This window comes from Euleptes europaea, chromosome 6 (genome assembly GCF_029931775.1).
Source record: "Euleptes europaea isolate rEulEur1 chromosome 6, rEulEur1.hap1, whole genome shotgun sequence".
NCBI classification, from domain to species: domain Eukaryota; kingdom Metazoa; phylum Chordata; class Lepidosauria; order Squamata; family Sphaerodactylidae; genus Euleptes; species Euleptes europaea.
Genome location: NC_079317.1, coordinates 68,218,087 through 68,235,031, shown reverse-complemented (window position 1 = coordinate 68,235,031; position 16,945 = coordinate 68,218,087). Strand labels below are relative to the sequence as shown.

The 16,945-nt window shown below is 41.5% G+C and overlaps 1 protein-coding gene across 1 annotated transcript in view; it reads right to left on the bottom strand.

The window, feature by feature from the left end:
* Positions 1–16,945, bottom strand: part of SLC1A2 (solute carrier family 1 member 2) — a 48,937-nt gene that overhangs the window by 19,507 nt on the left and 12,485 nt on the right. Inside the window, exons 4-8 of the mRNA XM_056850878.1 lie at positions 11,018–11,180; positions 9,418–9,544; positions 3,908–4,141; positions 622–816; positions 155–289 (exon numbers count right to left, since the gene is read on the bottom strand). Coding sequence (XP_056706856.1) covers positions 155–289; positions 622–816; positions 3,908–4,141; positions 9,418–9,544; positions 11,018–11,180 — 854 coding nt within the window. The remainder of the gene's footprint in view (positions 1–154; positions 290–621; positions 817–3,907; positions 4,142–9,417; positions 9,545–11,017; positions 11,181–16,945) is intronic.

The following is a 16,945-nucleotide window of genomic DNA, read 5'->3' as shown; positions in this document are numbered from 1 at the left end:
CGATGCATACATATTTGTCAGTTGCACAAAACATGGTGCTGACTTAAGGGTGCTTGTCAAGAGGGCTTTGTTGTGAGGGAACTGAAACATGGGCAGGACAGTAGGTCACTACTACAGGAAAGCTCAAAGAAACAACATTGTCCATATTACTTACAAGAGCCAATCGACAGCAACCAGTAAGCTGATGTCCTGAGTGGGAAGGCCCACTGCAGTGAGGATGAGAAGCATGGTGACCAGTCCTGCGCTTGGTATACTGGCAGCACCAACACTTGCAAGGGTGGCTGTCAGACTGTAAAAGGGAAAAACATTGGCTTGTTAAAAAAAGAGAGAGATTTCTATTAGCATTTATATACTACACAGTCATCTGGCAGAGCTTGAAATATGGTTCTTGAGTAACACACTAGTTGTTTGAATGACAAAAGAATATCAATTATTGCAAATGTTTGTGTTTCGAGATAGCGCTTAAGGATTTTATTTCTATTTTTTAATCAATTTTTCTATTTTTAATGTGATTTATTTAAATAAAACTAGCCTAATGAAAATGCTTCCCATTTGCCTGCATTACAACAAATGGTAATCCAGTCACGTTTACTGTCTCCCATCACAGAGCAAGAAACTCACCTGACAGTGACTATCTGCCCACCATCCAAGACAACTCCATTCATCTGTGCTATGAAGATGGCAGCCACTGCTTCATAAAGGGCAGTCCCATCCATGTTAATGGTGGCTCCCACAGGTAAAACAAATCTTGTCACGCGCTTATCAATTCCCAGGTTTTCTTCCAAGCAGCGGAAGGTAACAGGTAATGTACCAGCACTGATCATTCAAGAAAAAGGAAGAGGGGGTAGAGGGAAGTTACCTATTAAATTCTTACTCCATCGGACAATATTACATAGGGTACATGGGTGATTGACACGTGGGTGATGGACACGGATTCTGATGTTGGAAGTTAGGGTTGCCAACCTCCAGGTACTCCTCAGCAATCTGATACGTGTGCTGTGTAAACACTAGTTGAAGAAAAAAACAGCACCCCGGCTCTCTAACTAAATATAAAATTTATATAGACCATAAAGAAATATAAACAAAGCAAAACCGAAATACAGACTAAGGTAGGTACTTAGCTTTCTTATAATGATCCGAATTGATTACATTTGTGCACCTCCCGAGGTTTCCCTGGATTTTCTACGATCTTTCTCAAACCTGCTTTGTTGAGAAATTTGGGGAAAGATCACAGCAAAGCCTGTATGGCTGTCATGTGGATGGGAATGTTTGGATTTTTCCCTGCAACAGCCATATCTCCTTCTTGTCACCAGGGCATTCTTCCTTTTTTTTAAAAAATCAATGATTGAACAGTGTTATACTGATATGCTGTTCAGGTTCCCTGAATTCTGTGTCTGAAATTTAAACTTTGCTATGTATCCTACGGTTGGAGGGAAGGTAGCATGGTATAGCCCAATCTTGCCAGATCTTGGAAGCTAAGCAGGCTTGGTACTTGGAAGGGAGACCTCCAAGGAAGACTCTGAAGAGGAAGGCTGTGGCAAACCACCTCTGTTTCTCACTTGCCTTGAAAGCTCCTTGCTGGGGTCACCATAAGCTGGCTGTGACTTGATGACACTTTACACACATGCATGTATTCTATGTATCGTTATGTATTCCCCCTCCCAGCTAGGGTTGCCAACCTCCAGGTGGTATCCAAATGTAGACACTTCTGTGTAAATAGTAATACTACCAAAACTTGCACAGAAATATTTTCTGTGCAATCTCCAGGTGGTGGCTGGAGATCTCCCGCTCATCTCCAGGCGACATAGATCAGTTCACCTGGAGAAAATGACCACTTTGGAAGGTGGACTTTATGGCATTATATACCACTGAGGTCCCTTCCCTTCCCTAAGACCCGCCCTCCTCAGGCTCCACCCCCAAAATCTCCAGGTATTTCTCAATCCAGAGCTGGCAGCTCTACTCCCAGCTCATGCAAGTTGTTAAGAGAAGTTCCTCATTATGAGTGGGAAGCATGGCACCACCCTGGGCAAGCATGTTGCTACATGGTGCTCTCAGTGGGTTGAGCCAGAGCTGAAAAATATTTTTATGTAGTCATTTCTCTGATTTGAATCTGCACATGCGCAATTACCCATCAGTGTGATGTGCTAAGACTATGACAAACTTGTTGCCACGATATCCGGTCATGACAACTAGTTTAGATGACATTAAAAGGGGATTAGAAAAAAAACATGGTGGATCAGTCTATACAACGCTGTTCAGCATGGAGCGTTCATGATCGAAAGCAGTATGCCCCTGAATACTAATTGCTGGGGCATCAGTAGGGGAGAACTATTGTCCTCTTGCCCTGCTTAAGGTTTCCCAGGGAGCATTTAGTTGACCACAGTAGGAAAACTGTTGCTAGATTTACACGGACATTTAGTCCAACAAGGCTCTTACAAGAATATAGTATATTGAGCCAATGAAAATGGGCAGGCAATGCTCAGCCTTTTTGTTATTTGAAACGGTATCCCTAAACTGAGAAGCTTCTCACTTTTCAAGTGTGCTGCTGTCCTTTGACTTCAAACTAACTTGAATCTCATAAAACAGTAGAAAACAGGCTGTCTGGATATCAAATCGTAAAATACCAAACAGAACAACAGCTATTCAGTGGTGCTGTGAACCTTGTGTGAGAAAACCCCAAGGAAAAAGCTGGCTGCTCACTAGTTCCAGTTGCCATAGGAACCAGCCATAGGAACCAGCTAACTCAGAGGAGAGGTCAACTAGGAAAGACCCCAGTAAAAAGGGAAGTGAAAACTGGTTGCTGGGGAAGAAATCTGAAACATAATGAGGCTCTATGCTGCTGCTGGGTTCTGCTGGAAAAGCTGGAAAAAAATCTTGCCTGATATTCAGAAGAGAGATATTGGCCTTGCAAGTCTTTAGGTAGGAAATGGAGGCCAGGAAGAGCCAGGAGCTACAGTGGTGCTGAAGAGAAGGCCTAAATAGAGTGCAACATCATGGCAAGGCTACCAGTGAGGTTCAGTACATAAGAAGTTATTTGCTTCTGAGAGGAAGATTGCCAGATGAGCTCAAAAGTTGCAACCGTAACCATCAAAGAGAACCAGATATATTCATACATGCATGCACAGTAGGGTTGCCAGGTCCTTCTTTGCCACCGGTGGGAGGTTTTTGGGGTGGAACCTGAGGAAGGCGGGGTTTTGGGAAGGGAGGGACTTCAATGCCATGGAGTCCAATTGCCATAGCGGCCATTTTCTCCAGGTGAACTGATCTCTATCGGCTGCAGATGAGTTGTAATAGCAAGAGATCGCCAGCTATTACATGGAGGTTGTCAACCCTAATGCACGGTGGGTGAAAGAAGTTGGGAAGCAATGGGAGAGTGACTGTGTTGTCTGATTTATACGATATTTACCTGAAAGTAAGATGACACTCAGTGTAAGCAACTTCCCGTAAAAAAGTTATACACAAAAAGGTTTTGATGGCACATCTGGGGGGGGGGGATCTAGTCTTTTAAACAAATACAGCACATTGGGGTATGAACTGATTAGCTAGTGACAATTGTTAATAATATTATGTAATGGGGTATTTTCTGAGAAAGCAACCCTAAACACTCAGCAGTCCTTAAGTTCTCAGAATCCTATGCAGTTCGATTCAATGAAGTCTCCTCCTAGGGAAGAGTTCTTAGAAATGTACTGTAAATTATTATTGCTTGCTCATCCAAACTGATTTTTTTTAAAAGAACCCCAAATAAAATAATTTATATTTCTAAAAGTACCCAGTAACTTAATGCTTTCTGGTTAAAATTCATGCAGCGCGATTTTGAGCCACATGGGTATGCATTGTAAACAAAGTATTACTATGGAACTGAACTCCTTGTTAACTATACCAATATATGGCATTTCAGATTGAATACCTTGAAGCAGTGCCCAGAGCAGTAATCCATGCTTGGAAGATGCCAGCAAAGAATGAGAAGGGATTTTTCCTTGTTATAACAAAGTACAACAAAGGTAAAAATATCGCTCCGTGGATGACAAGGCCTATGATCACAGTTACCATGTACATGCCAAGTTGCCTAGCAACTACTTCCAAGTCCTTGATTGCAATGATTTTCCCGCAGATGAGACAGGCAATGCCTAGTGGAGAATACCTAAAAGACAAAAATAGAAAAGGTAACCAATTTGAAAGGATGCAGGAATGCCACCATAGAGGCAGTTGGCTCAAAACAATGCATGACCCCATTTATCTACTCATCACATTTTTACAACAAACGTAAATACACTAAAAATTGAGTTGAGCTTCCTGATTACCTGATTTAAGATCAAAACCTTAAGAGAGCCAGTGTGGTGCAGTGGTTAAGAGTGGTGGACTCTAATAAGGAGAACTGGGTTTGATTCCCCACTCCTCCTCATGAGCAGCGGACTCTAATCTGGTGAACCAGGATTATTTACCCACTCCTACACATGAAGCCTGCTGGGTGACCTTGGGCTAGTCACAGTTCTCTCTGAACTCTACCTTACAAGGTGTCTGTTGTGGGAAGAGGAAGGGAAGGTGATTATAAACCAGTTTGAGACTCCTTCAAGGCAGAGAAAATCGGTTATAAAAACCAGCTCTTCTTCTACCTTCAAGTATCCCTATATTTCCCTATCATTTTGTCCTGGGACGAGCCCCTCTCAGGGCTGCCCGGGCCGTAGCCAGCCCCCCACCCACCCTGCCGAGCAAAGGCCACTCACCTCGGGGGGGGGGGGGAAACGGGCGACGGGGAAGCCAGGCCCTGGGAGGACAGGCCCGGTGCCGGCTGCTCATCCCTGTCTTCCTCCCCAGGGGCTGAACGAGGCAATGCGGAAGCGCAGCCCCCAGGAGATGGCGGCCTCGGGCGCTTGGCCCCAGCACCGGCCGCGGCGCGACAGAGGCGCGCCACCCCACCCCGCCCCGCTCAACAGCTGAGTGTCGGGCGAGCCCAGGCGGGGCAGGAGAGGGCGCGCCGATCAGTGGCCTCACCGGCAGCCACGTGACCACCCGCCGCCTTTATAGGGAACTTCCGGGGGCGGGGCTGGAGGAGGAAGGGGCGGGACCTCTCTGGCCTGGAGGAGATATAAGGCCAGAGAGGAGCCTCGTCGGGAGACAGCAGGAGGAAGGTGGGAGAGAGGGAGCTGTCTCCCGTCATCCTGGCTGTTTCCGAGGGGGAGACCAGCTCAGATTCCCCCTCGGACTGGTCCGAAGCCGAGGAGGCTCCTCCGGCCGGGCCTTTCCCCAGGACAGAGACCCCGGGGGCGACGGCGACGCCCGGGAGGCGTGACACATTTATACGTTCATAATAGTTGCCTGAAGGATGTACAGACTATGTAATCAGGGTAATGTTGCTGACAAAAACCTTGCCTAAATATTCATGTAAAGTGATAATAAAGTCCACATTTGAGTTTTTATAAATTCTGTCTATTAGCAGTGAACTGGTTTCTGCCCAGCGACATTATTCACTACTGAAATGGGAGTCTTATCAAATTAGGCCTGATAACCACGGCCGCTCTCTCTACTTGTTTGTTGCAGGAATTTCCCATGATCTTCATTATTGACCAAGAAGAATTGGTTCTGGATGCAAGTGACAATCCCAAGTCAATGGCAAAGTACCCTGATCACACAGTGCAGAAAACGGTGTGAATTAATAGGATCCTTATACACAATATTAAGTAGAATTCAAACAAAAGTCCATGCTTCTAAGGATTATCTAGCAGACCAGAAGAGGAAAAAGTGACTTCTGAAAAAATCCTTGACAATATATTAAGCCTAGAAAGTAAACTGACAAAAGTTACTAGCCAAAATCAATTCTGACTGCTGATTGGTTCATATGCGTAGTGGTGCGGAAAATCTGAAGGGGGAAAAAGCTATCTAATTTATAAATGTATCCCAACCACGTTGTCTAAAGTTGATTCTTATTCATCACCAACAGCTGGGTGTGAGCTAATTGTGTAGCTATTTATGCATCTGTGTCACTCTTAGAATTATAATTCCAAACAAGGATTACAAAATTTAGAAGGATAACAAGCCCTTAACTCCTTGACCACCTGATGATGAACACCATTAGAGCACTGTCCCAGAAGCAGCATGATCAGAGCTCTGATGATTTCTTGGAAGGAAGCAGTAGAAAGACAGTTGAGGCCAGGCTTTCTACGACAATTTATAACTGATGACAACTCCATCAAGGCAGGCAGAAGGGTTGCCTGGCTGCCTCAGGAGAATAAACTTTTAACTGCTTATGCCAGCAACAAATCCAGACATTAAAGGGTATGGAGACTCACTGCTTGATGGCAGCCCTAATATATATCTGAGCTCATCCTTGGACACCCCTCCGCCGAAAGTTCCAAGCATTAGACAAGTGGCTAGGGCATTCTCCGAGGGATTCTCCTTCCCAGCAATATTAATATGACTAGTTTACTAGCTCCTTTAGACGGAAAATTTAGAAATATTTGTATACTCTCAAGCATTTGACTGAGTAGTTTTTAGTATTGTTCATTGCTAATTATTTCTAGCTGGTTTTTTTTTTTTTTTTTTTAAAAAGCTCTCCTGTTGTGTTAATGCAGTCGTTTTATTTTTATTTGTTGTTTGTGGTTTTATCTGTCTGTTATTATTGAATGTATTAATTTCAGCATTTTTTAAAATGTCTTTTAAAATTGTTTTTTATGTAATGTAATGTAAACCGATGATGTTAGCCGCCCTGAGCCCAGTTTAACCAGGGGAGGGTGGGGATATAAATAAAATTTCTATTCTATTCTCTTATCCACCTAGAAAGCTTTTTAGTGGAAAGGCATGATGGAGAGACATTAAAATAAATTGATAATATTTTTGAAGTAAGCTTTTTTTGTTCTTTAAACGGGTCAAAGCCATGAACCATCACTTCCTGGTGTGCAGTTTTAATTGGTACTCTCCCTTGAGGGTGAATGGAAGGCTGGTCCGCATCTCCCATTGAATCCCTGCTTTGGGTGCTTCCAGAGCCACTCATTAGTTGGGTGGCTGCCAGCAATAAAACGTTCTCTGTGGTGGTACCCTGACTATTGAACATACACATGAAAGCTGTTTTCCCAGGCTTCTGGAGGGATAGGCTCTAGTGTTGCCAGGTCCCGATTTGCCACTGGTGGGTGGAACCTGAGGACGGCAGGGTTTAGGGAGGGGAGAGACATCAATGCCATACAGTCCAATTGCCAAAGTAGCGATTTTCTCCAGGTGAACAGATCTCTATCGGCTGGAGATCAGTTGTAATAGCAGGAGATCTCCAGCTAGTACCTGGAGGTTGGCAACCCTAATGGGATCTAAAGATGTATTTCACTGCTGTTTTGATATTTGTTATTTATAAACAGCCTTGAAGACCAACTAGTAAAAATGAAGAGTACAACTCTTTAAAATAAATTCAAAAATATAACGAAAGGAAGATCCAGTGCTCCCATGCCTCCCCATGGCTACAGTCACAGGTTGCTGAATACAGCCAGCTGGAGTCCAGCTGAGATAGCAATTGGAAAAGATCTCAATAATAGGGATCCCTACAGTTATGCTCTATTTTTTAATATTTAACTTCCATTTTGGACAAATCATCTCAAAAAGATAACTGAGTGGAGAATTTTTAGAAAGAACCTCTGCTTTCCCTTTGACCTTTCAATGAACTACCTGAACATCCCCCAGTAACAGCAATCAATCAGTTACCTATAGGCCTCTCACATTTCCCTCCTTTGCATACCGTTTCCTCAGGTGCCATTCAGTCTGCTTTCTGAAAAATTCACTCAGAATAATCCTGACAAGAAGAGTTCACACAACATCCTTACCAGATGCCCAGCTTTGTTTTATGTTCTCATGGTACTCACAAGAGTTTCATAAATCACTGGGGCTGCTGGAGGGGATGAATCTTTCCTTAGAGAGAAGCCATAAATAACTGGACATAATGCACCTACAGAAGAAAGGGATCTGTCTCTATAGAAGAAATGTTCCCCTATATATAATTAATCTTTAAAAATAATTTTTAAGCAAGTATGACCAAGAGATTTGGGCAGAACGATGTGCCAGTAGCTCTAGCGACATCAGCGCTAAGGGCTGGATTTGGGTGCCAGTTCTACTGCAAGGGCAGCAGCTGTAGAATGATCTTGAGGCGAATCTTATCAATTGAAATGAGCATTACCCTGGGCACTAAATTAAATACACAAAAGCTAAGGAAGGACTTTTTTTTGCTGTCCAATAAGCTGCCGAGGTGTAGTGAATGGAATACCAGACTAGGACAAGATTTCCAGGACCCACCAGAGGCAGGGGATCCCCTGAATCTGGTTCTGGTTTCCTACCACCACTCCAAGCAGTGGAGACTTTTTTAAAAAAATGGCAGTTGGGCTGATGGCATGATGTCACTTCTGGGGGTTTCCTCTCTAGGAATCACTAGAAACTGTATGGTTTTATGATAGAGTTTCTGGCAATGCCTAGAGAGGTGTTTGCCTGGGAAGTGACATCATATCATCAACAATGGCTACCCCCATGTCCCCTCCCCATCTCCCACTGATAGCCAGGCTGTGCCTGGCCACACTAGACTAGGATGACCTGATTTCAAATCCCAATTCAGTTGTTAAGATCACTGGGTGACTTCAAGGTAGTCAGCCAGTTTCTCTCCTGTTTCTTCCATGAGTTGTGTGTGTGTGAGAGAGTGGGTAACTCCTATGTGGTTACCATGAGCTCTTTGGAGGCAGCATAAGATACACATTTGGGAAAAAAAAACTACAATGTAAATAGTATTTGTTTAAAACCTACAGTAAAATCTGTCATTGCAGAGGAATTACTAGAGAGGCAGCATGTATAGAAGAACAGTTGGTTTTTATATGCCGACTTTCTCTACCACTTAAGGAAGATTCAAACCAGCTTACAATCTCCTTCCCTTCTCCTCCCCACAACAGACACCTTGTGAGGTAGGTGGGACCTCTAAGAGCTGTGATTAGCCCAAGGTCACCCAGCTGGCTTCATGTGTAGGAGTGGGGAAACAAATCCAGTTCACCAGATTAGCATCTGCCGCTCATGTGGAGGAGTGGGGAATCGAACCCGGTTCTCCAGATCAGAGTCCAAACCACTGCTCTTAACCACTACACCACACTGGCTTTCCGTGGTTAAAATATCAGACTAGGATCTGGGAGAACCAGGATCAAATCCCTACTCTGCCATGGAAGCTTGCAGGGTGACTTTGGGCTGATTACTCACTCTTATTCTAACCTACTTTACAAGGTTGTTGTTGTGAGGATGAAATGGAGAAGGGGAAAATTATGTTGTAAGCTGCTGTGGATCCCCATTAGGGAGAAAACAGGGGCCTAAATAAAAATTAAAAAGAAAGAAAAAATGAATAAAATACAAAATGAGACTCACAGTACAACTGGATTTGGTGTGTCTCAAAAGATGAGGACTTAGACTTACCACATGATCATGGTCACCAGTTTCATTACAATCTCATTCAAGATACTGAAGAAATCCACCATCATCTTGGCTTGTTCTCCCATCTTGCCCATTGCAATGCCAAAAGCAATGAAGAACCCAATGAGACCTATTGAAAGAATACTAGAATTGAAAGTACTGAGGCTTTATCAAAGTGAAGAATTCCATTAACCTCATATACTCATTCCTGTAAAGTTATTATCTAATCTTAAAAGCAACATCATTGTATTCTAACTGAAATGCAATTTATATTATTACTACCTTGCTGGAACCCCAGAGACATTATCCCTTTTTGTACAAAAAGATAATAATTTTGTTCAATGTTAATTCAATGTTTTGTTTTGTTTTTCATATAAGATATATAAAAGATTGCTATTAAATTATACCAGAAATGCATAGGAACTGATTAATGGTTATTATTTTGGAGTTGAGCTTCTATTAAATGATTAGATAACACACAGTTATGACAAACTGACATGTTTTTCCCCAAACAGGAATGTATTTGCCTCACATTCACAGATATGCATATGCATGTTAAAAGGATGTATTCTACTGCTGTTGAAAAAAAAATCTTGACTTTTTTTGCCTAATTCATAAACCAAATTATATCCTGAAATCAAGGTGTTGTGTCATAAATCCTAACAGGCAAGTGGTATTTGGTTTATAGTAACTGATTATAACTAGTTATCATCCCTAGGAGTCAAGTAAAAATGTGGGAGAACTGCATATTAAATATAAATTGTCAAGGATTTGTGACTCCATGGGCTACTCCATACATCTTCCATAAAGAAAAAAACAAATATATTTGATTTACCATCCAGTAAATGAAAACTGCTATCTCTTGTGGCTCCAAATTAAACCAGGACATACCATGATGGCTACGCAATAAAAGCACACTGGATATCTAACCATTTCACGGGGCAAGGACTCAAACACTTCTTGATTTGAGCTTGGAGACTGCTGGTATATAGATTCCCAACAGAAAAGTGTGAGTCCACTGAGCAATGAACCTCAGGTAAAACTCCCATGCATAAATGACCTAACAGAATACAGTCAAATTTTGAAACTGGGGTGTTCAAAATGAACTCCAGCTATCTGGAAGCCACCACAATTATGAGCTGAACCAAACTCCCCTCTAAATTTAGGCATGGAGTGTAATCAGTTTAACTGCATATGAGTTTAGCTGCTCGTTGTGATACTAGTGGTTTAAAACTCCATAATCGTTGAACACATGAAGCTGTCCTATATTGAATCAAACAGTTATATTGCATTATATTGCTTCCAAAAGAGATATATTTAAACATTTTAAAAATACATTGATCACATTTCATGAAAATATGTACAGACGTTGGTGGTCTTTTTTGGGAGGGACAACTTCGGGTGGGGGAGCTTCTCTCCAACAGAATGAGTGTGAATGTGTGAACTTTTCATGTAACAATGTTCACAGAAAACAACCTATCCGGTTTATTTTAAGGAAATTAAATCAAAGGTTAAGCTAAAAAGAATTTGAAAAACTAATCTGTTCCACATTTAATAAAGGGAATCAGGTTCAATATATACTGGTAGAAAACCATTTCCTTACCTAAAACATTCATTCCATCCTTAAACTCAAGGCCCTTCTTAATAACCATCTGGGGTTCTGGAGTTGCTTCTGTCTCATTCATCATGGCAAAGATGGATTCTGTAACATTGGCTGGTTCTTCAGTTTCTTGAGGTTCAAGCACTTTCTTAGTGACCGTTTGAATCTGACAAAATCAAAAGACAGACTGCACATGTCTTTGTTACATAAGAAATAACTTTATACTTTTCCACTGGTTGGTTGCATGCCATTGTTTACATGGGGCCTACTACTTTGTGCAAAGATATAAGGACTGGGCCACTAGTACACCAGCAACAGAAATAGGGAACAGAATGACACAAGTGAAGAACCCACAAGGACTTGGAGGAATCACTTCATTCCCCCCTGTATCCCCTTCCCAATACTATTTCCTCTTTCTCTCTTCCTGGCAACCCATATCCTCTCCCCATTTGTCTCCTTCCCATTCACTAACCAATTTTTCTGTCATCTGCCCCCCAGGCTTTAGTTTTATTTATTATTTACTTCATTTATGCCCCACACTTCTCCCCAATGGGGACCCAAAGCAGTTTACACCATTCTCCTCGCCTACATTTTACTCTCACAACTATCCTGTGAGGTAGGTTAGGCTGAGTGAGTGACTGGCCTAAGGTCACCCAGCAACTTCTATGGCAAGATGGAAATTCGAATCTGGGTCTCCCAGACCCCAGTCCAACAGTCTAACCACTACATCATACTGCCTTTCAGTGTTCCCTCCTTCCCTCCCCCTGGCAGCCTCTCCCTGGGAAAAGTCTGGCTAAGTTGCAAAGGTCATGCAGTAATAAGTTGCTCAGTTAAACTGTGTGGAGGTCACTGCCAGGCCCAGCCAAGTTATGTGGAAGCTGTTGCTGAACCCAGGTAAGTTGTGTGGCATCTTAATTTTTTTTTTTAAGATTTCAGATTTTTCTGCAAACATGGTGCTTTCCTTAGGTTTGTAGAAAAATATTCCTTGTCTGTTCATGGCTCCAATCTCTGGATTTAAGTATCCATAGATAGTGCCATGGTGAGAATCAGATATATTGATAATATCTCTGGTCCCCCCCTAAAATCATAAACCAAATGAGAGAAAGCTGCTCCCAAATCAGGTGAAGACGTATGGTGTTGCAATCCAATAATGACAGCAGATGCCTACAAGTCTAATGTGAATCAATGAGGATCGTCTGCTACCACCCATAGCTGGTGAATCAGGAAGGTTGCACCTGTCTCATGATAATATCCATCCCTCAATCTTTGTGTCTCTTCTGCCACATGTTTTACATTCTCCAACCCACAGTCTGATGATTCCTGACATAAGAGGTAGTTAAACAACACATACTTACAAGGTTCTTATTACTATCACACATTTCTTTAACAAAGCATTACATCTTGCATAAGCTGCTCTTAATCAGTTTCATAGAGTTATGTGGTACATGTCCTAGTACAAAACTTAGTTTACTTCCTAGCACTACTAGAGGCATCAAGACAGAGCAAATCATACAGTTACACCAACTGTTTGGCTTGATGCTGTTCTTCTGTGTTGGTCTCTTTAAAGACTTCTGCTTATACTCCTTTTCATTAAAAATGTTCAGTTTTATAATACAGCAACCCAATGACTGGGAATCATGTCAGAAGTTCTGAGCCAACATTCCAGCATATTTTTAAAATCAGATTTGGTTATTATCTAAGTTTTTTTTTTCCATTTCATTTCATTATGAGAGGCCCTGACAAAATCAGAATTGAATGTAACTGGACAATCGAATGTCACTCGATGGCCCTTATGAAGGCAGAAAGCTGTTGTGTAGTACATTTTGTAATTAAACAATAAAATAAATAAATGGCTGTGGTCCTTGTCAAAAACAAAGCAAAATTACGAGGCATGTAAATACTACTGATTGTGTTTTCTCAAAGCCAGTTCAGCATATGACAACCATATGAAAAGCTTAGTTAATGCTGACTTCCAGTCATGCCAGGATATGCTGTTCCTACCATGTATCCTCAGCATCACATCTGAAATTATTTTTTAGTATACTACCATACATTACAACAAAAATATATTCCTGTAGCTATCTGCACTGGCCTAGCATGTGCAGGACTGGCTAGAAATGAACACTTTCTAAAAATGGGGAAATACATATCTGTCTACAACTTTAAAAGCTTAATGAAACCATGATGAGAGAAAAATATGACCTTGCAATACTAGAGGACTTTCCCTCAAAAGTCATCCAAGCCCAGATATTCTCCAAACAAGATGCCTCAGACAATTTTTGGCAAAATTCCTTTGTCAGACTAGAGTACCAGGCCAACAATTTTATTGTTGAACAACTCTTAATGTAAATTTTTTTTCCCCTAATATCCAGCAGGTACCTTTCTGCTCGCAATTTAAACCCATTATTGCTAATCGTATCCTCTGCTGCCAACAGGAACGGCTCCCTGCCCTCCTCTAAGTGACAGCTCTTCACGTACTTAGAACAATCATGTCCCCCCTCAACCTTCTCTTCTCCAGACTAAACATTCCCAACTTCCTCAGCCTTTCCTCATAGGGCTTGGTCCTTATACAGAATCAGGTCATTGGTCCCTCCAGGTCAGTATTGTCCACTCAGACTGGCAGCACCTCTCCAGGGTCTCAGGCAGAACCACCTGGCACATCACCAACCACCTGGTCCTTTCAACTGGAGATGCCAGGGACTGAACCTGGGACCTTCTGCATGCCAAACAGATGTTTTACCACTGAGCCATGGCCTCTCCCTGAAGGTGCCTTTTACAGGATCAGGTCAGTGGTCTATCAAGGACACTCTTGTCAACTCTGGCTGGTAATGGCTCTCCAGGGTCTCAGGTTGACCAGGGTCTCTTTGGTTAGTCTTCCAAAGTAATAATAAGCCAGGTCCTTTAAAAATAATTAGACCATAGGGTTTACTTTTTTAAAAATTATTGTTTGAGGCTTTAAAGTTTTATTTTTCAACACAACACATACAAACATAGAAACATTAACATAGAAACATAAACAATAGGGTTACAACTTACATTTCAAGTATTAACTTCTTTAACATTTATTCTTAAACATTTGTTACCTATATTTTAATACTGTATTTCTATTCTTGATTTTTGATTATATGGTTATTCCATTTTTCATAAAATTCAGAAGTTGATCTATTAAGCATTTTAATGTTGCCATTGTTGCATATTCTGTTAATTTATCCATCTATTCAGTTAAATCTGGATGTTCCTTTGCTTTCTACTTTGCTGCATATATCACTCTTGCTGCCATCACCATATACTTAAATAATTCATTATATATTTTTGGCAAGTTGCTTGGCAAGATATTTGGTGAAGTGATGTTAATGTGTCTGTCAGTGTCTTGCCCGGTCTGGCTGGCTGCCTTGGTACTGGCATGCCAGGTTAGTTTGGATTCTCTGGTCACTTATTTCTATCCCATTTAGTTGCTGGAAGCGTCAGATGCTTAAGTGTTGCCAGAAGCTTGAATTTCCTTACATGAAATAAGGGGGCCCCATTTCAGATTTCCACAGTAGAAAACACTGTGGAACCAGTGTATAGGTTCCAAAACAGGCACTCATAATACATGATCATATGTGATCAGAAACAGGGTACTGGGGAAGTATTCTCATCATCACCATACGATATCCTTGGATGAAACTCAGGGCTACAATAAAAGCTTATAATGAGAAACAGAAAGCTGCAAAATACTGAAGCTACTGAAGCAAACTGCATTTTGCCAATAGGCATTAACATTATAACCACCGGGAGAACTATAAAAGAAATGAGAACACTAATTTAAGCTAGTAGCTGAACTCCCATTCAGCCCATTTTCCCGGCCTTCAGCTCTGTAACAGTCAAGGGACCATGATTCCCACATCCTGTTAAGAACAAATATCCAGAATGCAAGAAAGCAGTTCAGTGTTTAACACACACTGTTCTAATTTTTGGAGCTTACTGACTATCATGTGACTCTTCTATTGATGGCAGTATGAACAAACATGATCTTTTAAAACCACTGAGGTTTTACTACAGTTCTAGGCATGCTCGCTTGGAAGAAACTCCCAACCAAATCAATTTAATTTGCTTGAGAGAAAGCCTGACTGAGATCAGGATGAAAGCGTGTGTTTGGCTGAAATGTGAAAGAAGGAAAGATAACAGCTAACTTAGTTTGGTGGCTGCTGACATTTTCCCCTCCATGTGGTCCCACCCTACCTTGACTTCCCACCCACACTCTATAGCCTCCAGTCCGTGCCTCAGATAACATCTTATACATTTTATAAATGACACCATTTATAAATGTTTAAGAAATGTTTTGGCAATGGATCTTTTTTTGATTCATTAACAAAAATGGTCATGTTAACTACCACAAATTGTAGCTTCGGGGGGTGGGGGGAGAACTCATGCCCATCTCTTGATGAGTACAGGAGGAAGCACATGCATGTGGAGACATTTTATATATTCCTTAAAAGTCATGTTCATATACTTTTCTTATAAAGGATAACTACAGCCTGAAGTGTTTATCCAATGAGTAACTGTAGAATAAGCAACAGGGAATTTTCTTATTCTCCCCACTTCTGATCCAATGATATTCTTCAGTCCTAACCAGGAGAATACACCCACGAAAGGCAGTTCTGCATTCTGGCAGCTATTACTCTGATTGTTCTTGGCAGTTCTCTTTTTGACAGCCAGTTGATTTGCATTTTGCAATGGTGATTGGTGACATTCCTCATATATACTCTGAAGACTGGGCTGAAGGAAGTAATCAGCATAATGTTTCAGGTTTTAAAATAATATTTTGGAGAAAAGTAATATACCTTGTGCCAACCCACGGGCATGGAACACACTAAAAACTATAACAGTTCAACAGCAAATGTCCACATGGAAATATAGTCATGATGATGCAACCATAGTTAAGCACTTTATGCCGCGCTGATTTCAATCAGAACCAAGCTGAATTTCTGTGAGTTCCAATTTGTATGTTCAGTGAAACTGCTGCCACTGAAATCAAAGAAATAGGATAGAAATCAAGTATTTCTTTCCTTTTCATTTATGTCACAGACTCTGATGGAGAGCTATGGAAAGGCCTCCAAAAGCTGGTTTTAAAAAAGAGATGAAATTTTGTGCAAGCAACCAAAACCACACTACAAAGCTGAGGTTCTTTTCAATAATGCAAACATGGAACTAGAAAGCCAATTTCATCTCAGCTCTAATTACAAGCAGAATTATGTCCTACTGAAATCAATGTGATTTTAAAAGTAACTTTGGCGAGAGAGCGCTCATACAGTTTGTGAAAGGGTATGTACACTCCATACAGGCAGCTCCAATAAAGCAAGCAGATGACAGGCAGCCACTGAACATCTCCACTTTTACTTGGGGAGGACACCTGCAGCTTATTTTTATCATCTTGAGTCTATGAATTATAGGAAGGCCTTTACCCTTGCCAGATGCCAGGCCCTACCATCGGCTGTCTTAGAAGGGAAATATAGGAAGATTCCTAGATCAGAGATGTTATGTCTGTGTGGAACAGGGGACATTGAAATCATTGAACATGCACTGATATGTTGCCCATTCTACCACGAAGTTAGATCAAAGCTTATTTCCCCCCTACTTGGTAAATTCCCTGACGAGTCAGTTGAGCTTTTGTCAAAGAAGCTCCTATTAGGAGAAGACCCTCAGCTTACGCTCCAAACTGCCAAGTTCTGCATGGTTGCTATTAAAATACGCAGAGCTTTATTAGAGAATGATTGCTAGAATATTTTACAATTGTATCTATTTTAATGTGATAATTTTAACCAGGGGTTGTTTTTATTGACCGTACGCCTTTATATGTACGGGCAGTCTGTGATTCTGCGGTGTAAAACTATTGTGTCTGGAAATTTTGATGTGTTGGCACGTGATTGGTCAGTCGACTGTATTAATAAA